General features: G+C 51.4%; 1 protein-coding gene across 1 annotated transcript in view; it reads right to left on the bottom strand.

Moving 5' to 3' along the window:
* Window positions 1-1,499: 1,499 nt before the first annotated feature.
* SLIT3 (slit guidance ligand 3) overlaps window positions 1,500-21,319 on the bottom strand; it is a 593,355-nt gene continuing 573,535 nt past the window's right edge. The window contains exons 31-36 of the mRNA XM_044229780.1: window positions 20,401-20,641; window positions 18,375-18,505; window positions 9,539-9,693; window positions 8,051-8,336; window positions 7,107-7,312; window positions 1,500-5,528 (exon numbers count right to left, since the gene is read on the bottom strand). Of these exons, the coding sequence (XP_044085715.1) occupies window positions 5,293-5,528; window positions 7,107-7,312; window positions 8,051-8,336; window positions 9,539-9,693; window positions 18,375-18,505; window positions 20,401-20,641 (1,255 nt within the window). The 3' untranslated portion in view covers window positions 1,500-5,292. The remainder of the gene's footprint in view (window positions 5,529-7,106; window positions 7,313-8,050; window positions 8,337-9,538; window positions 9,694-18,374; window positions 18,506-20,400; window positions 20,642-21,319) is intronic.

The following is a 21,319-nucleotide window of genomic DNA, read 5'->3' as shown; positions in this document are numbered from 1 at the left end:
CAGGATCCCTGGGAGAAGGGGCTACTTGGTCTAAGCTTGGAAGGTGGAGGCTATTGGTTCCTGGGCAGCAGCTCCTCCTGGCAGGGATGCCCGGGCAGCCTGGTCTAGGAGGCATCAGCACAAAATCTATTCCCCGCTTCCATCTTAGATTCTTTGACACAGAAAGCTTTGAAGCTAATATTAAGGGCATCTTAATGGAGGCTCAGTGCCTCCCGCCCCGGCCTGTGTGGCCATGTCTTGCTCTGGAAATACCAGGGGAAGAAGGAACAACAGACCTGGGTGCTTTTCCAACACTTGGTGCATCTGCTGCCCCCCATTGTCTTGCTCCCAATGGTGTTCTTCACAGAAGTGCAGGGCTATCTGCTAGGGAAGCAAAAGTGACCTTCAGTCAGCTGGTGGTGGCCTCCAGACCCATGGCATTCTTCATTTAGAAAGGCCATGTGCTCCCAAGGATTCCTCAGGGCTGGGAAGCTGAAGGGCGACTTCTTCCCTCACCTGCAAGCCCACTCTTTGTGCTTGCTCACTCACATCTTCGCCTCTGGCCTCCTAAGATGCTTGGGCTCTCACTCACATTCTACCTGCATGGGGCCGGTTATCTAGTGAGTACTGTGGGGTCAGGCTTCCTCCTTACGTTTCTTGGTACTTCACCTATCCCCAGGCCCCAGTTCTTCAGAGAAGCTTTCCTTGACTTCACCATGGAAAGTACCCCCAGCTCTTTGGTCCTGTCAACTCGGGTGTGTGTGTGTGTGTGTTTAATATTATATGACGTCTTTACTTATTTGTTTGACACTCAATTAAAAGTTAAGTTCCAGGGGCATCTGGGTGGCTCAGTGGGTTAAGCCTCTGCCTTTAGCTTAGGTCCTGATCCCAGGGTCCTAGGATCGAGCCCTGCATCGGGCTCTCTGCTCAGCAGGGAGCCTGCTTCCTCCCCTCTCTGCCTGCCTCTTTGCCTACTTGTGATCTCTCTGTCAAATAAACAAATAAAATCTTAAAAAAAAAAAGTTAAGTTCCAGGAGAACAAAGACTTTGTCTTGATCATCTTTGTGTTGTCCTCAATGCCTAGATGAGGACTGGCACATAGTAGATGTTGAATAAATGCTTGGGAAGGAATGAATAAAAGAGGGGGTTTAATTAGGCATTGGAGTGTCCAGGACCAGTCTTCTTCCACATCTTACTGAATGTTCTCTGCCCTGGAGTGGCTTCTTCCCCTGTGCCCCTTGGCACCCAGTCTGTGACCATACAAATCACATACCCTGCAGTCCTCAAGCCATGTGTTGGGCCTTCTCCCCCATGTCTCTAGAGACCTCTGAATCCTTTTTTCCACACTTCATGTTTCAGGAAACCAATTGTTTTCATTAACTCCACACCAGACTTGTCCAAACCCCATGAATGTAGTAATCTTTGCCCCAGGGAGTGAAGGTCAGGAATAAAAATAAAACACAGACCAGGGAGAAGGGCTGAGTTTATGGTATTCATAAGAACATCACATAGCTCAGCTCTCCTGTGACTCATTCATTTATTTTAATGATATCAGATAATGACAGTCTGTTGAATCAAAAAATGCACATTACTTATCCCATAATGGTGAAGTGGCACTATAACATTGTTTTATAAAAACCATCTTAAAAGTTTTTTTTTGTTTTGTTTTGTTTTGTTTTGTTTTTTTTCCCTTAGAACCTATTGTAGAATTAGAGAAATAAGCTTTGCCAAGCGCCCTACTCTGCCTTTGCTTGTTCTGGCTAGGGGGCGTCTCTCACCCACTTTCCCCAAGTGTTTCCTTTGGTACCGTCTAATCCAGACTGGAACATATGGATAAGTGCCCCGCAAACCAGGCACTGCCCCAGCTTCCCAGCCATCACCCATCTGGTGTTGGGGAAGGATACTTTTCTGGCCACCTAGAAGGTATCACAGGGTCTGTATCAACCTTCACTCTTCCTGTGCTCACAGTGGAGCAGCAGGAAGAATGACGGCCTGGGTAGACACCTGGGTCTGTTCCTGCCTGAGGTGGTCATTTGTTGGATGATCTTGGTCTCTGGTTTAGACACTCCCTTTCTCTGATTCTCAGGTTTATCCCTCACCACGGATTCCTTGAGCTCTGATACCTGTGAGTTTTGAGGGGCAGGTTCACTTAGGCTAGAGGCTTCTCCTCCCAGCAAAGGTGGTGGGGGGCTGCTTGGCCGTAGGCCTCAATCTGATGGTAGCTTTGTATCTGGTGGAAGGCGAGGTTAGCTCCATCCCGCTCCTGGCCATTCCCAGGTTCCTAAGGGTCATTCAGGGGGATTTCCTCTTTCCCTGGCCCCAGGAAATCTCCCTCTCTTTCCTTGCCCCTCTTTCCCTTATCCTATCCTCTTTCTGAAGCATTAGACTCTGGTTCCCTTCTGAAATTGAAAACGCAAAGCCATCTTCTCCATGGGGCCTGTTGGCATGTCAATCACAGCAACAACCATAGCAGTAACAGCTTACATGAAAGATTTTTAGTTTACACTTTACAAAGAGCTTTTAAATACATCATCTCATAACCATTTTAGGGTCCCTTGGTTGAGTCAAAGGGATTCTTCCTTCCCCTGAATCCTGCTCAGGAGGAAACAGAGCCCAAGCCCCCTTTCACATTTGCCCGTCCCCACATGCAAACACCGAACCATACTTTTAAGCATGCAAGTTACCTGACTGACCTCTTCCTGCTCTGGGGGACTAGAATTTAGCTGTTGAAATAAGAACATTTTAATCTGCATTTGTTAGAGAAACTTCCTTTTGGGGAACATTTTCTTAATCTTGGATTAGGCATTTCATAAAGTCAGGGCTTGCAAAATTGAGGGGAAGTCTCAAAATTACCCTCAAGCCCCACTAAGACCCTGGCTGACTGCAGCTGGGCTCGGGAGTAGGTGCAGGGCATGGCTGGCAGAGGCAGGGCTTGGATTCCTTGGGGGTGGCAGAGGGAAAGCTGGCAGCCTGTTAAGTCTTCCCAGAAAGTCAGGGACCCTGGGGCATGGCTCTCAAGACGGCAGGCTGAGTGGGCTCATGTCACATGGAGAGAGGCTAGCTGGGAGTGTTGGTGGTAGAAGAAGCCTAGGGTTTACCTGTGTGAGGGAGGTGGACTGAAGGCATGAGGGATGGGGAACGTACTGGGGAGGTCTCAGTATACCCCTTTCAGGACTCTGGAGCTACCGCAAAGACTTTTGGGACCTATCCGGAAATCAGCATTGTTTAGCTACAACAAACTCAAGTGAACAACTGGGAAGCCCCCAGAGCCATTTTGGGTGGCAGAGTGCTCTCTCCTCTTCTAAGACTGTCTCATCTTGGCCACCAATTCTCTTCCTAAAACAGACCTTGTCTTACTAGTCCCCTGCTTAAAAACCCTGCTGGGTCCCTGTGATCTAGCCTGCCATACGTGGCTCTGACTGCTTGAACCCTTGCCTGAAGTTCCTCCATCTTATTTCTCCCTCCTTTCCCCTCCTCCTGGTCGTCCCTTTCTTCCTTCTGTGGTCCCCCCACCATCCCTTCTTTCCTTTTCTCCTTCCCTCCTTGTTTGCCACTTGCCTTGTGCTCTTCCGTCTTCCTTTTCTGCCTCTCTCTTGATTCTTGGACCCTTTGGCCCACTGTTGGTCCTCACAGAACCACTAGGCTCCTCTGGGGAAGCTCCATCCTGGAAGGTCCTCTGAGTTCCATATCGCCCTCCCTCACACTTCTGCAGGGGAGGCTCCCGAGGGGCAGGAGGGATGAGTGAGAGACAAGGCATTGGGCTGAGCAGTTGAGACCCTGAGCGCCTGTACTAGTCTGAAGGAGCTGACAGGGGCAAATCTCCACTGGGTGGGCTGCCTTTGCTCACATTCCCTGATCTATAACTCTGTCTAGAAGCTTTCTGGATACTAGGGGAACAGAACCAGACTTGAACACAAGCAGGAAAAATAGTAGTAAAGAACATCTACTTTCTTTTCCTGGTAGGGCTTGTCTGATGAACTACCTGTGACTTTCTTATGGTTATGCTATTTAGAGAAGGAACCCAGAGCTTTGAGTTTGGCTCTTCTACTTATCAGATATATAGCTTCAGGCCAGATACAGAGCTTGAGAGAGGCGTGTTTGTCTGTGAAATGGGGCCGTATGGCTCTACCCTTCTTATGGGAGTAGGAATTGCACAGAGCAGGCATGGCACAGATGAAAACAGGTGCAGCACCGATATGTGTTGGAAAGTGTTGCAGATGGGCAGGGCGTTGTGATGACAGCTCATGAGGGTGGTCTGGAGGATCAGGTGGCAGAGGCTTGTTTGTCCCATAGCCAGATTCTCCCAGCACTTTCCAGAGTTGGACATCTACCAGGGCTGTGGGCAGTCTGGGCTCCTGGCCTTCCTCATCCCCCTAGCCCTGGCTGCCTGTTCCCCTAGTCCTGCATTCCAATGTGAAATGGGCTGGAGAGAAGAGGATGGTTCAGAACTTTCAAAGGAAGGGCCAGTGGTTGGGGCCTGAGGAGATGTCATTGACCCCTTCCATTGACTCACCTGGAGAGGGGCAGGGAAAGAGGCGGTGTTTTAAAATTTGGCACAGCAGGCTCAGATGAAGCCTGTGGCAGAGTTTTCAACAACCCTGTAGTGGCAGGGAGGGCCAGCCAGGAGGGAGAAGAGGGGTCTGCAGGAGGTTTCAGAACCTGCTGGTGGCCTGGGGCAGGTGGGGGTGGGGGCAGCAGCTGTGAGGCGGAGGTGGCCAGGGTACAGCTGCTTTTCCTGGAAGGACGGCCTTCGGCAACCAGGACTTAAACGCTGGGTGCTTTTAGGGAAGAAAAAGAGAGTCATTAAAAGTAAGAAGAAACAAAGAAAAATCTTTTCCTTCTCTTCCTCTTATCATTCCTTTTCCTGAGCTCAGTAAGCAGGTCTTGGTTTCTGCGGACACGATACTGTTTCATCAGCATAAAAACTTCCTTCCTTCTTCTCCGACAGGCTATCACTTCTTTATTCTTATCCTTTTGTTTTAAAACATTTTTATTAGTCTTTTTTCTTAAAAATTTTAACAGCTGTTTATAAAAACCACAACAAATACACAGGACTTGGTAAAAATAACTCACTATATGGTACATATACTCAGACGGTGTGATATTTATATAATAAAAGATGAAAATAGTCACTTTCCATAATAAAAATAAGTTCTATTTTTTGTTTATTTTACAATATACTTAATATTCTCTTCTTCTGCTTTCTCTCCAGCTTCTACTTCTTCACCTCAAATCTCAAGGGGGTCCCACATGGCTGTCCCAGCCCCACGAAGCTGGAGTCTGAGTGGTGGGGGGGCAGGTGGGCAGTCGGCCTTAGGAACATGGGCGGCAGCCGCACTCGAGGTGTCTCTCCACCTCCTCGACGAATGAGGAGCCGTCGGTGCACTGGAAGACGTATTTCCGCCGCTTGCTGCGGGTGGGTTGACAGCACTGGGGCCCACAGCCCCCACGACATTCCATGATGGGCACTTTGGAGGCCGTGGCACATGAGGCATAGCCCTTCTGGCGGCGGATCACCTCTCGGACCACCTCCCCCAGGCATGGGTTCTCTGCAGAGGGCAGAAGAGGCAAGGTCAGGGCCTGGGTGGTACAGATGACCGGCCGGGGGCCATTCCTGGGCCGGCTGTCCGCGAACCTTGGTGGCCTGAAGACCCTTTGTACTTCTTCACGCGTTCTTCCACCTGCCTGTCCATGAACCCATGCAGCTGTTGCACAAATACGGAGTGCTTCTTCTGTGCCTGCCTTGCTGCTAGATTTACAACTAAGGCCTGAGCATTTCCTGGTGACAAAAGCAGGCCCTGTCCTTTCCTTCAAGCAATTCAGACACCACAGTAGATATGGCCAAGTAGTAGGCTACGGGCTAAATCCTGGCCCCAGATTTTGATTGTGCCACCTAGACTTAGAAACCAAATTAAATGTCCCCATTAAAAACCCCACAAGATCAATTAAATACTGGGATTTCTGGCTTGGCCCCAAACCAGGAAGTCTCTAGTTTCGCCCCGTGCCCACTGGTATAGAGTTGAGATACTAATTCTCTCCTCCCCGAAGTGAATGCGTGGTAAGGATAAACTGAGATGGGGGCTACAGAACTGACCAGGGCAAGGTGGTGGATGTAGCCCAGGGCTGTGTCTGGGGGACCTGCCGTGGAGGGGGGAGCTGAATGAGGAGTTAATGAGCCCCGATAGCAGCCTGAATCTTCCACGCCCAGCCAAACTCTGTGTGGACACTAGGAGGAGGCCTAAAGCAAGGCCCTGAGGAGAAGGAGGAGCTTAGACCCCCAGCCCTGCAGCCTGGTCAAGACACTGGTCATCCCTGAGCCACTCTCCTCGTCTGGAAGGCAGTGACCCATTTCCCTGTTCTTCCTACTGCTTCACAGGTTATGAGCCTCAGGGGAGACTGAAGGAGAAAGGGTTCTATTCATTTTAATGAATTTTGGTAAGCATGATGGAACAAGCTCATAATTAAAAAAAAAAAATTACACATTAGTGCCTGTGTGTACAATGTGGGGTGGTGGGCGAGAGCCCATGTGGCAATATGGTCATTGGGGAATCTGGTGACAGGAGTGTGAACGCTGTTTTTTGACAAGTTTTCTGTTAAATCTCAGATTATTTCAAAATATATTTCTTAATAAAAAATTTCAAAACCTGTTGTGTTTTGGTTGAGAATAGTATTACAACTAGGTATAAATGTGAGAGTCCTTTAGAGACCGAGGGGTCTGCCTAGAAATCTGGGCCCAGGGAGGAAGACTTCTTTTTTTTCATGCAGGAAAAAAAGCCCTCCTGGGGGAGGTAGATTTGAATTTTAATACAGTTCAGTTTTAATTTTCCTGTTTTGAGCTTATTTGAAATGAACAAACATTAAATGAACATTAAAATGAACAAACTCCATGGGTCACGGTCACGGAGGAGGCAAAGGAGGAGGGCTTGGATCCCCGGGGTTGTGGGGCTAGTTACACACCACAGTGGACAACTGCTTCTGAGAGGGAGGGTGTTCCCCCATTTTCACGATGAAGGTGCAAGAGCACGCAGCCTCTGGGCGGGAACTGGACTGCTGGCAGTCTGGGTCCAGTCTAGCTCTGCCTCCCGTGGCCGCCTCCAGTCCCCCTCCCCTGTGCACCGTGAACCCACCTTGCTCGCAGTGCTCCCCACTAAAGCCAGGCTGGCACAGGCAGAAGGGCTCCCCTCGATCGGAGAAATGGCATTGCCCCTGGTGACACTTGAAGGCAGAGCAGGCGTTGGAGTCATTCTTGTGATCACACGTGGCCCCGCTATAGCCTTCTGCACACTGGCACACGTACGAGGTCCCAGCTGGCACACATTTCCCGCGGTTGCAGCTGTTGGCAGAGGACAGAATGAGAAAGGGGAAGGCAGAGCACTGCAGAGGTTTTCTCTGTCCACCACAGCCAAGCCCAGGCTCAGAGCGGGTCTTGTAGGTCTTCTCCGTCCTATAGTCTGCCCTCTGCTAGCTCAGGGGCTGAGCAGCAGCATCGACCTGCTGGAGGCTCAGATCGCGCCATGTCAGATGCCGGCTGTGGCCACGAGGCTGGCTGGCTTGCCAACTCCCCTCTCCAAGTAGCAGGTACTTGCTCTGAAGCAGCTAAGCGTTCTCTAAATGTTGTAATTGCTCTGGCATCTTAATTGGTAACAACATCACTAGTGTACACCCCCTCCCCCCAGCACCTCCCACCCACCCGCAGCGGTGCCAGGCAAGGGGATAAGTGCTTTACACCTGACATCATTCTTACCTTCTACAATCCCCTCTCCTCTGCGGCTTTGATGCTGCACATAGTCTTACCCACATCTCTGAGATGGAGAAACTGATGCTGAAACTCACCGTCATTCCACTTGACGGAGATGGGTGCTCTCAGCAAGGCCCTCACGCACGGTCTCTAAGGGGGACCTGCTGTGGGCTGTGTGAGCTCTTGCCCGCTTGAGCAGTCACACTGACGTGGGTTCTGGGGACCGTCTGACCACAGTCCTTCCAGCTTTCCTCAGTGCCGCTTTTTGGGTAGGGAAGGGCTACAGGCAGGGACTGAGTCTGTGTGGGGAGCCCGGGCTCGCAGGGCACTGACCTGTGGCCCAGACAGGGGTCCCGGACTTCCTGGTCGCACAGCGGGCCGGTCCAGCCCGGGTGGCACTCGCACACCACGCTGTCCTTCTCCACAGAGTGGCACAGGCCATGCTTGCACACGGTGCAGGACTTGCAGCCTGGGGACACTCCCAGGGCCTGCGGCGGGAGGGCCTTGAAGTCTTGCAGCTCGTTGTTGATGCGCACCTCATGGATGCAGCCGTGGAAGCCGCCCAGCGGCCGGTCTGTGCCCTGGCGCAGGGCCGAGAGGCCCGTGGAGGTGGGGATGCCTGTGGGAGGGGTGCCGGGACAGCTGCCTGAAGACCCTCCCCTGCCCACCAGCCCCTCCGAGCCTGAAGGAGGGCTCAGGGTGCTCAGAGTTGAGCACTCATAGCTCTGAGCATCTGCTGTTCAGATGGAGGGAATGGACCGAAGCCTGGGCCCACAGCCACACGAGGGCTCCTAGCCTTTGTCCTGTATTTTAACTCTTTAAAAAACGTGAATTTGCTGCCATCATTTTAAGTATAGAAACCACCCCCCCAAACCCTTATTTCAAACTTCTTCAGAAATAGAAGGTCTGGCTCGCCACAGGGCCACACCTGCTGGACAGAGGAGGACCACCCCCTCCAGGCAGGGGACAGAGGGTGTATCCCATTCCTCTGATGTCCCCACCAGACCTCCCCTGCCCCTTGTCACAGCCCCACAGAACATAGGGCGGGAGAGCTAGAGTTTGGGAGATAAGGGGTTTTGGGGAGCAGCCTTGCTCTGTGGAACTTTGGGGATCTCCAGTGGGGGAGAAACTGTGTCCCTTCTGGGACTGCTCTTGATGGAAGGCTTTCTTTGGGGCTCCTGGCACCTGGATCAGCTGTGAACAGTACAGATTCCTGAGCCTTCCAGAGGGGTCTCCTCGGCAGGGAGGCCTTGGGAGTCTCTTTGTTGCACAAGCTGCTCTGGTGACTTTTTTTTTCTTTTGCACATAACCCTTTGAGAATTACAGGCCCTGGGCTGCATTTTAGGTCCAGGCTCTGCCAGAAAGATGGCTACTTCCTTTTTGGCCTTTGTATGACCTTCATCTCAAACCTGTACTACATACGTCACCTGACCCCACAGTGTTTGACGTGGGTGGCAGAGCAGAGGGAATGTGACCTGAAGTCTGTGGATAGTAGGGCCTGGATTTGACCTCCCATCCCCTTCCACCCCTTTCCACCTTCACTTTTCCCCACCATTCCCATCATCTTTGTCTCCTGAACCACTTGTAGTTCCCCAGAAGGGGCCTATATTCTCTCCTTCTCCTCCTCGCCATGATCTGCCTATTTACCCTTTAGGGTAATCAGCTTGGTTGTCACTACCTCCAGGAAGCCTTTCCTGATCTGCTTTGGCAGTGGATGGTGAGATCAGGGGAACCCCGGTCAGTAGGCCGGGGTGGGTGCCCAAGCACAGAGTGTGGGTGGGAGGTGGAGGTGATGGGGATGGGAGAGGAAAAGGGCCTTACCTCCAAGGTAGAGGGGGCTGTTGATGCCTACTGCCGGCTGCTTCTGGAGCTTTCCCAGGCTCTTGGGGGCTCCTTTATCCACCACCAGGTTCAGGGTCTGGTTTAGCATCACCAGCTCCACACTGTGAAACTGCCCATCATTCACGGTCTCCACACTGGGCAGGAGAGAAGGGGCGAGAATCAGAGGGTTTGCTGGGTGCCTCCCACAGCCAGGCACTGGCCCATGAACTTGGCCAGCATGCCTAGCATTTTGTATTTTGCATTTGGAAATAACTTCAAACTTAAATAAGTTGCAAAAGTAGAAACAGTACAGAGAATACTTCTTAAACCCATAGATTCTCCTATTAGCCCCACTTGCTTTATCATGAATTTTCTGTCTCCATACCCATCTATCTCCATAGACATGCATACACACAGATGTATATACATATATACACTCTGAATCCTTTAAAAGTTACATACCTTTCCCTTATCCCAAAATGCCTCAGTGTGCATTTCCTAAGGACATGGATATTCTCTTACGGAAGCAAACTGCAATGTTCAACTTTGGTAAATTTAACATTGGTAACATACTTTTATCTACTCAGGCTGGATTTTAATTTTTCAGTGGATCCAGTAGTATCTTTATAGCACTTTTCCCCCCTTCCAGTACAAGAGCCAGTCTACGGCCATGTCATGCATTCAGTTATATTATTAGCATTTCTTTCTTGAATTTTACAGAGTTAAGCAAACTCATCCTCAGACCGCCTTCTCAATATTTGCTCTAGGGTATGCCCCTAGGACCATTGTTAACATGTTTTTCTTCAATTGCTCCATTTCCCCCATAAGCATTAGTAAGGATATAAAGCTAGCATTGTTCTAAGGACTCCTGCCCATGAAAAGAATACTTCAGGGTGATTTTTATTTTTCCTAGTACATATGAAATATAAAGGCTCTCAATTAAAGTGTCAATAGTTTGTGGCATCTAATTCATCTCCTGCACCTCCGGCAGTCTGCTGACCATACGTGGATTAGTAACACTGCACACCACTGCTTCACACGTTTACAGCATTACAGAAACGAGGAAAGAGGGGTGCCTGGGGGCACTCAGTCTGTTAAGCGTCTGCCTTCGGCTCAGGTGATGATCTCAGGATCCTGGGACCAAGCCCTGCATCAGGCTCCCAGCTCAGCATAGAGTCTGCTTCTCCCTCTGCTCCCACCATAGGTAATCTCTCTCTCCTCCCTCATAAATAAATAGATAGATAAATAGATAGTTAAAATCTTTAAAAAAGAGAAGGAGACAGAAGGTCAGGGAGGTCAAATAATGTTCCTAGGTCCCCACAACAAGAGCAGGACTGTACACTGAAGTCCGTCTAGTTTTAAAGCCCACACATACGCTCCTTTCCCGTGTTGCCTCCCTCAGTCCCAGCAGCCCTCAGTGAGGGCTCAGGAGGGAAGTGCAAGAGCCAGGCATCGTGCTGAATGGCTCTATGCTCTTTTTGGACCCTCACCATCATTCTGTCAAGTGACCTCAGATACCCCATTTCACAGATCAGACCAATGAGGCCCAGAGAGGTGAAAGGATTTGTCTGAAGTCATCCAGCTAATATGTTCCAAAAGAGAATGCATAGGCAAAACTTTTGACCCCAAAGTTCTGCTCTTTCTGCTATTCAATCCTTGACCGGGGCTGGGAGGGAGACTTGAGCGCAGGTGACAGGCATTTGGAAATACTGTACTCTTCCTCTGAGCCCTCAAGTGGAGAAGGAGCCTCCGCATTCACCACCATCTGACTGGAGAGGGCAGAGTTCGGCTGCCTCCTCAGCCCTTTTCGACTGAAGGGAGTTTCAGCAGAGAGGTGAGGAAAATACTTGGGGGAAGAGAGGCTCACGTGGGGTGGAGTGGAGTGGAGAAAGCGGAGTCTGTCCTAGCCCCTTCCTTGGTGGCCCTGTGACCACTCAGAACCCCTCTGGTCTCAGTCTCCTCATCTGTAACAGGGGGAGGACAACCTGACAGAATTAGCGTGATGAGCGAAGCAGAGGAAGTACTTGAAGGTGCTTTATAGACTGTAAATCGCTGGGAAAATGTGACCATCATCAGTAGTGTTGGCTGGTCCGTTAACAGCAGCAGGAACCCACCATTGCCTGCAAACTAGCGACTCCTGCTCTCATGCTGATGACCTCTGGGAGAAAGTGCTGGTTGAGGGGGACGTGCAGGGGCGCAGGACCCTCCCCAACCCATCCTGACCGTTCTCTTCCCTCCCATCCGTCATCCTCCATCCATCATCTACCCTTCCAGCCGTCCGTCTCCCACCCACTGGGTGTCTGCTCTGAGCCACACTGTCCCAGGAGCTAGAGATCGGCAGCAAACAGGACAGACACTCACAGAGCCCACGTTTCCTCAGCCTTCCCTCCAAACCAAACGACCAATATGTCAGCGTACGGGCAGGTCAAGAAATAGGGCAACAGGGGTGGAGTGGTAGCTAAGAGTCGCCTGGAGGATCTCATTTGGGATGCGGAGCCAGGAAGTCATAAGAAGATAGAGCTGTTCAATTCCAGCAGCTTCTAACTGCTCTAAGTAGTGAGCTGAGGAAAGGCTGAGACCTGTGCTCCCGAAGATGAGTTGATGCTGGGTGGGGGGAATGAGGCCCGTGTGTGGAGACTACAAGCTTCCGACCTGGAGTCCTAACGCAGCTTGTAAACACACACGCAAGAACATGCAGCTGTGTCCCCAGACCATCTGGCAAACTGACGCTGTCCTGAATGAGCCACCCACCCATCCCCGAGCCACGTGACGAACGCTGGGCAGCCACCTGTCAGAGACGGAGCTGTAGAGAGGCCACGGCTCCGGGTGGGTGGTCTTGGCATTCCCTTCTGACTAAAATTCATGGAGTCTGAGGTGGCAGTTATACACACACAGACACAGTGAACAAACACACACCACTAACCCCTTCCTGGCCACGGGTGCCAAGCCCGTTGCTTGCTTCCTTCCTGGGCTCCACGTGCTGGCCCAGGCCCTGGCACGCCTTCGCTGAGGGCCCCAGCCTGGAGACAGTGGTTTGGTAGGAGCCGCAGGAGCAGAGAGGACGTGAGGCCACCCCCGCCCCTGCCCCCGAGTAACTGCTAGGCTCCCCAGTGCCCTAGCCATTTGGGTCTGTGGAAGGCCTCCTCTGATTCCCACAAGGGGAGTCCTAGGCAGGCCCCTTCCTCTGGCTATAGTCTTCTGCTAGTTCATGCTCGGGTGTTGGAGAGATCTGCTCTCGCATGGGCCTTCCCACTGAGGTACCCTGGGCAAATCCCACCACTCTGTAGACCGGAGGTTCCATTTCCACACTCCAGCAATGGCACAGAGGTCGACCTCGCCATGCTCTGATGGACAGCACATGGTTCTTGATACCTAGCAAGCACTCAAAGGTAGAATGATGATCTCCTCCACCCTGACCCTGGGCTTGGAGTTGGGTGTGGCAGGAGGGACCGAGTCGGGGAGCAGGTTCATGGACCCTAGAAGAGCTCTTCTACCTTCCAGCTGCCCAGGGCTTTTGGTTTCTGTTTCCGCTGGCTAATAACCATCTCTGAGGAAGGCACTCATGAGCCCCATTTTACAGGGAAGGAACCAAGGACACATTGCTAGGAGGTGGGAGAAGTGAGGTTCAAAGTCAGGACTTGTTCCAAATCCAAAGCTCCCATAACCTGTGCCAGTAGGGGCTCCTGGGTTAATAGGATGCCTTCCTGGTACATCTCTGTTAGGGTTTCCTGGAGGTGATGCCTAAAGCCAGTGGTTTTCAGACTGCAGGTCCCTGGAGATTTGGGGTAGGTGGTGCTACAGGTTCTGATTATCCACCACCATCTCATAAATCAGGATGGCTCCATTTCTTCTCACTGTTTTCTCCTTTGTAATCTTGGCCCTTGAAGTAAATGAGAAAAATGGCTCTGCTGCTCTAAGAAAAAAGGTTGGGGTAAAACAGACAAAACCCCCAAAAAGCAACCTGAAACTATCCACTGTTAACTCTAAAAGAAAGGATCCTACTAAGGTTCCAAGTCCCATAATTAGTCTCCTAGAGAGAGATATAGGGATTACAGGGGAGACAACTGGGCTCTGAGAGTCTTTCTCAGTAGCCACTGGGCCAGATGAACCAGCACCACGTGGGAGGTGGAGAGCACTGGACATGTCAGAGCTAGCTGGGTGGCTCCTGTCTGGGAATGGCATGAGGACATTTCGAGTTCTACTTCCTCCCTCCCTCTTCCTTTCTTCTTTCCTTCCTTCCTTCCCTGCATTTCTCCCTCCCCACCTCCTTCCTTCCTCCTCCTTTCTTCCCTCCCTTCTTTCCCTCATCCATCCTTCCTTCCTGCCTCCCTCCCCTCTGCATTTTTAAAAGTAGGCTCCTTGCCAAGTTGGACTCACAACCCAGAGATCAAGACCCGAGCTGAGATAGAGACCTGAGCTGAGATTAAGAGTCAGGTGTTTAATTGACTGAGCCACCCAGGCGCCCCCTCTTCTGCTTTTAATACCAATAGCAGGCACATGTTCTGTGCTACTCTGTGCTAAGCACTTGACCAGCATTCTCTCACTTAACCCTAATAACCCCCACAGGAGAGGTACAATTTTTTTTTCCATTTTAGAGATGAGGCCTAAGGCTCAGAGACTTAGTGTCCAGCTCACAGTCTTAAAGTGGAAGTGGTGGAGGCAAGACTGAAACCCAGGATCCCAAGCCACAGGACCCTACTCCACCATGAAATGAATCATCATCATTCCTCCAGGTACTGGGCGTGTTCACCTGGATGCTGTTGTGGCCACTAGGTGGCGATAGAGCCCCACTGGACCAAATCGTCCCTGGGAGTTCCGTTAAGTGGTAGCTGGAGACATCAAGACCAGGAGGCAGAGACACCAGCCCCCTGCCCTGCCCCCCAACTCCTGGACTGTGTCTGCATGGTCTTTCTCTCCCTCTCTCTTGCCCTGGCCGTTATGCCTCAGCATGGTGGAAAAGTGGGTTCTGGTGGGAACCTGACCTGGGTTTGACTCTCTGCTCCGCCACTTTGCTAGCTTGTGTGCTACGGGGCCAAAGACTTCATCTGCGCAATATGCAGCTCATCCCTAAAATAAGAGTGATGACGCTTGCCCGGGACTTGTGCGGAGGGGCAAGGGAGAAAAAGACCTTGGCAGTGGATGGGACTATGGTAATTAAGACTCAGGGAGCCTGCACTGTGGGCTAAACAGAGTTGTCTTGTGGCCCACATTTAAACACTGAGCTATTTCACATAGAAAGCCCGGGTTTCTAGCTTCTCTTAATGATCTACATTCCCACAAGGCAGCATCTGCTGGAGCTGAGGTCAGCAGTCCCTCTGGACAAAGCCTCTGCTCTCCAGGCTACCACAGTCCACTTTCCCAAGTCTGTTACCTTACTTGGCCCCTTGGCCTCGCTGGTAGGAAATAATGCCTGAATTTCCTCTCAAGTCTCAGAACTCAGCAATAGCGCAGCCTGTTCCCATTCTGGGGCAGGTAGGGGCTCAGACAGGCTTTACTGTGTGTTTGCCCTAGAGCCCGGGGTAGGACCTTGAAGTAGAGCACCCCCACCTGTGACTACAGCTGGGCAGATGAAAAAAATCAGGCACCCCCATGAAAGCGGCCCAGAAAGCAGCTGCTCCAAGCCTACAAATCCCTGCTGGGGGTGCTAACTTCTCATTCTCACTCTGGGGGCTGTCCATGGGGCCTCGGTGGGCAAAATTTTGCAAGCTGCCAATTCCCCTGATTAAATCAGCTTTGGTTTGACACCCTGGCCCTGAGGCTGAGGAGGCCTTCCTAGGTGGCCAGAGGTCACCACAGTGACTCTGTGCTCTCCATTAACTCCAGCCCCTAAGCATGGCTTCTGTGCATGCAGAAGGGGTCTGGGAGACATGGTCTCCCCCTGCCCAGGGCCTTCTCACTTCTCCGCCTGTGGAAATGCTTGTCAGCCCCAGTTCCAGCCTGAGCTCAAATGTTACCTCTTCCTCCAGGGAGCCTTCTCTGGTTCTTTGAACAGAAATGTCTGCTCCTTCGATGTCCCTTAGCATGTCCCAGTGTCTTCTGGGAGACCTATTCAATTCTGCCTCTGTGACTATTGCTTGTTTCTACACCTGCCTTCTTTTCTGGGCTATGTTTTGTTTAACTCTGTGTTGCCCATACCTAGTCCAGGGCCCGGCTCACATAAGGCGCCTGGGAGATGTTCACTGAGTGAAAGAGCACGCTCCTGGGGCACAGTGGGTGCTGCCTCCGAGAAGCCGAGAAACAAACCCATTTTAAATACAGGATTTCTGCAGACTTGGGTCCTTTAGGACTGTGAGTGGCAGGACACTAAGGGTCTGTCCCTAGGCTTGGCACGCAGACCTAGACATGGGCATCCTTTATGGGGTTTGTCCCAGGGGTAAGAGAAAGAGCCTGGGGTCTCCCCGGAGCCCTGCACTAACCCTCAGCCCACTGGCTCCCTGACAAGGGCTGTAGTAGAGAATTCTCTAGCTTCCCATTTCATTCCTCACATCCCGAGTCAGGCATTAGCAAAGGGTTCCAGCATTCTCACCAACAACAGGATCCCTTAAGAGCTCATGTCAGTGTGGGGCATGGGCTCCCAGCTCCGGAAAGAGCCCAGCCTCTCCTGAGGCCTTCTTCTGCGACACCTTCTGTCTGAGACATGCCCACGTCAAGGCTCAGTTTGCCAAACACCTTCGCACCCCCAGCCCTCAACAACACCCCCCAAAATGCATCCTGTGATTATGTACAGTGCACAGGGGAGGAAAGAGACGTTTCCAGACTGTGTGAAAGAGCACTTTACTGGGGCACCACCAGTCCTGCCGCAGAGAAGACTGTTTGGAAACAAACCCGTTTTAAATATAGGCTTTCAGATGTGTCTGACACCACAGGCCCATGACCATGACCAGTGGCTCCAAGAACACAGACGTTGGGAGCCCCTGACTCTAAGGGAACTCTTGAGGCCATTGAGGTGAGTTCCTTCTTCTGGTGTCCATTGTAGCCCACTGTCCTAACCTGCCTGGGGTTCCCTCCACCCACCCTCTGCTGCGCACCTGCTGTCTGGTCCAGCCCTTTGAGCTGTCCCTTAGGCTGGTCATTGCTCTTCTCCTGGCCTGCTCGCCCACCTGCTCTCCCTGCTCATGTAAACTCCACCCTTTCTTCAAGACCCATCACAAAAGGCTCTTCCTCCAGGAAAGCTTCCTGTGTAAGCTGCCACTTCAAGACTTGTGCATTGAAATCACCTGGAGGCTCCTTAAAACTGATGGCTGGGCCCTAGCCCAGAGCTTGTCGGTAGGTGTGGGGTGAGGTCTGAAAATGGGCATGTCTGGGGGCACCTGGGTGGCTCAGTGGGTTAAGCCTCTGCCTTCGGCTCAGGTCATGATCCCAGGGTGCTGGGATCGAGCCCCGCATCGGGCTCTCTGCTCAGCGGGGAGCTTGCTTCCTCCTTGCTTCTCTGCCTCCTTGTGATCTCTCTCTCTGTCCAATAAATACATAAAATCTTAAAGAAAAAAAAATGGGCATGTCTGACAAGTTCCTGGCTGCTGCTGCTCTGGGACCCCACTTTGAGAACCACTGGTTTAAACCAATGGTTTTCTTTCTTTTTTTTTTTTTTTTAAAGATTTTATTTGTTTATTTGACAGAGATCACAAGTAGACGGAGAGGCAGGCAGAGAGAGAGAGAGAGGGAAGCAGTCTCCCTGCCGAGCAGAGAGCCGATATGGGACTCTATCCCAGGACCCTGAGATCATGACCTGAGCCGAAGGCAGCAGCTTAACCCACTGAGCCACCCAGGCATCCTAAACCAATGGTTTTCAACTGGGCTTGTTGGGAGTTGTTTTGGGGGCCTTCATGAGAGTAAGTATGAGGGAAGAAACTTTGCTCCCTCTCAGCCCTGTACAGGGGACAGTATTAAATACGCTTCGGCGTATTTAATATTTTGAATTCAGTATAAAGTTGTGACTGCATAACTGACTTAGTTCCTGGGAAGAAAGTCTGTAAACTGCTAGCCATCCGTGAACGTGCGCCTGCTTCTAGAGGGGAAGGCTGGCCTCCAGATGTGGTCTCTCTCATATACGTGCTTTCCCCCCAAGAAATGCCTCTCCTGCCACTGACAGTTTCTATGTGATTTTAGGTGTAACACAAATATTTCTCATTTTAATGGTGATTTTTGTAATTATTACAAAAATATAACTAAAATAACTTATTAGTTTAGTATTTATTTTACTGAGGAGTAGAAAAAGAACTAACACTGAACTAGCATATCTGTGATTTCACCAATGATATGACCTAAGATGAAGCTGAAAGGGAAGAGGGCGCGGATTTAAAAGCTGATGTAAAGCGGCCTGCTATGGAACAGGACAGCTGGCGCGCCGTGTTTTTATAGTTTTACAGAAAAATCAGGGTGACTGTTGGAAAGACTGAAGTTTAGGGAAAAACCATCCTTCAGAACAGTTTGAAAGTCACTTAAGGAAGAGTCCTGCTCCCTCGTGCTCTGGGATGTCTTCCCCTTGAGTTGCAAGCTAATCTCCCCCTGTTTTCTTTCTTAAACTAATAAAAGATTAGGATGACATTTTGAAAAGGGCAGCTCATTAAGCAGCCTCATCGCATTGGCGCACGCGCTCCTGCACAGTAGCCAGCTGGCCATTTATCTTATGGTAATGAGGTGTCATCTCCCCGCGGGGGTCGGCCTTCGTGTCCGGCCTCTTCCTCCAGCATCGCCCCTCCCCCTCCCGCCCGCAGCTCCGAGCTGGGGAAAGTGGGGTAGGGGGGGCGCAGGGCGGGCAGGGAGGAGCGGCTTCAGAGCGGCCCCTGGCCTCTCCTCTAGGGGCTCGTGCCTTGGCAGGCAGCGCTGTGGTTCCTACCTGTACACCGTGGTGGGTGGGGAGCTCAGACTGTCATAGACAAGCCTCACGTGGCCCTGGTACAGCTCCAGCGCCAGGGGGTCGTTGTCTCCCTTGTAGAGAAGGATGCCATTGTCCTTGTCCGTGGCCACCTGGAGAGAGGCATGTGGGTTAGGGCTCCCCTGAGGCCTGGCCTCCCAACCCCACCCTCACAGAGACCTCTTACAGAGGGTATCTTCTGGATGAACCCCCGATCTGAATCCACGTTCCCATTTCCTCCTCTGTCTAGTCTGGGAGTTTCCCAGAGCCCAGATACTTACCCTCCAGCAAGTGCGGATGGAGCAATTCAATTCAGTAACTATTTACTGAGGACCCACTATGTGCCACTTTATTTATGTACAGGAACATTAGATTATTATGTATAAGATATATATACACATACATAAGTATATAACATATATAGAATATATATAATCATGTATTTTATTGTGTGTGCGGGTGGTGGGGGTGGGGTCAGGAGCCTTGAGTGTTAATTGCCTCTCCCACCAGCACACAATGTGATCCCACCCAAATCCTCGCTCCCCTCCGGGCCTCAGTCTCTCGGTATAAAGTATGATAATAATCATGAACAAAATGCTAACAATGACCGTTGCATTCAGTGTTTACCATGAACGAGGCACTGTGTTAAGAGTCATCTGGGGAGTTTTTAAAAACACCTGTGTCTAGGCTTTACCCCAAATCAACTCCAGATGGATCTCTGGGGGGCAGGGCCCAGGCAAAGATAATTGTAGGAGTTTTCCAGGTGATTCTAATGTGGTGCCAAGGCTGAGAGCCCCTGGTTTCAGAGACTGCTGCCCAGAGGGCACTGTGCTGCAGGGATGGGATCCTCTGACCAGCCTGTCCCCTCCCACCACCTAGCACAAGTGCAGCCTGAAGGACTGGAAATGGAGCAGATGGTCTGACGGGACCTCTGGATGTCTGTGGCGCAGGCTAACTGGGACCCAACATTCAGGTGCCTGGGTCCGTGGGACAGAGAGGGGAAGGCAGGAGGGCAAGGAGGAGAATGCAGGAGAGGCGGATGGTAGCCAGAGCTGCCTCCTTGTGAGTGCCCAGGGTCAACCCTCATCTCAGAGGCCTGCCCACTGCACTGGGTGCTCCAAAAGCTAAGGCAGTCTGAATGTTGTGCGTTTCTGCAGCCCCACACACCTGCAAGGGGCATGGACACAAAGGCACTCAACAGATCTGTGCTGAATAAATATTTTTGCCATAAGCTTAAAGCTGGGCCAGTGCGGCCATAAGCGAAAGGAGAGCAGGGCCCTAGTTAGTGCCACGTGTTGGGGGGGCACTAGCTGGTCTGCATCCCTTTGCTGTGTCTCTGGGGTTCTTCTGGGGTTCCTCTCTCTGGGGTTCCTCTGCTGCTTCTCAACCCCATTCCATCCCCGTTCCACCCCTCCCAGAAGCATTTAGGTCACCCAGAGATGCATTTTGGAATAAATGTGCTCGGGTCCACAGGTAAGGAACTTGAAAGAAGTTAGCTGGAAAAGAATTTGGTTCCTACTAAATGTTTTTCCATTCCCTAAAAAATGCCCTGAGTGTTTGTGCCTCTGGGCCTTTGTCCATGCTGATCCCTCAGGTGAAAAGGGCATCCCCTCATCTTTCTAGCCTTCTCTAGATGAACCCCTACTCATCCTTCAGATCTCAGTTCAGTTATCCCTGTCTCTGCGGAGCCTTCCTCATTCCTTCCCAGCGGGTGAGGATCTCTGTCCCACCCACGCGCTCCCGCAACACCCGGGGCTGGCATCGGCCCTGTTTGTCATCTTTCTCTGGACAAGGGGCTCTGTCTGCCTTGCCCACCGTCAAATCCCCATTGCCAGCACAGTGTCTGACATAGAATATTTGAGGGACTATTTTCTAGGTAAATGAATGGATGTGGCTGGGAATGGGGGCCGTCATTTGCGGTGACAGCCAGTCAGGAGTTGTCCTAAGAACAGCCGTGGTTCTCAGAACGGTCCGACGGAGCCTGGGGGCATGCTGGGGAGAGGCGCACCTGCAGGGAGATGTTGGCCTGAGGCCGGACCTTGGCGGAGGCCAGTTCCACGTAGGAGTCTTTGCCCACAAAGTTGACGGTGATGAGCTTCTCGCACCTCGGGCCGGCGAAGCCCGGGGGGCAGCGACAGGTCGGCTCCTGCTGTACCACGATGCACTGGGCCCCATTCTGGCACTCGTACTGGTCACAGGGACTGGTCTGAAGCAGGACCATGGGTGGGGGCTGCTCACAGAGGAGCCCGCTGGGAGGAGGGGAGAGAAGATGGAGGAGGAATGAGCGGAGGACAGTGAGAGGAGGCGATCAGGAGTTATTTTGCCCAGAGGGCCACTAACAGAGAGAGGAAAGAAAGATGGGAACTGGGGCTTGTTCCAGCCCTCCCACTAACTGGGAAAAGTCCTTTTCCTTCTCTAAGCCCCCATTTCCCCATTTTTACAATAACGGGGTTGGAGAGTGCTGGTCCCCAAATTTCAGTGTCATCAGAATCTTCTGGCATACATTTGTTAAAGGCACAGATTCTCACCCACCAACAGAGGAATGGCCAAACAAAGGTGGCACATACATGCAACGGAATATTATTCAGCCTTAAGAAAGGACATTCTGACACCTGTTACAAGGTGGATGAACCTTGAGGATGTGAAATAAAGCAGTCACAAAAATGCAAATACTACAGGTTCCACTTACATGAGGTACTTAGAGCGGTCAGATTTATGGGGTCAGAAAGTAGAATGGTGGTTACCAGGGGCCGTAGGGAGGGGGAGTGGGCAGTTAGTGTTTAATGCATGTAGAGTTTCAGTTTTGCAAGATTAAAAAAAGTTCTGGAGACGGACGATGGTTGGCTTACTTGATGCTACAGAGCTGCACACTTAAAAATGGTTAAGGTGGAAAATTTTACATTATATGTATCTCACCGGAATTTAAA

The sequence above is a fragment of the Neovison vison genome, chromosome 1, assembly GCF_020171115.1.
Source record: "Neovison vison isolate M4711 chromosome 1, ASM_NN_V1, whole genome shotgun sequence".
Lineage (NCBI taxonomy): Eukaryota > Metazoa > Chordata > Mammalia > Carnivora > Mustelidae > Neogale > Neogale vison.
This window is presented reverse-complemented; position numbering and strand designations above follow the sequence as displayed.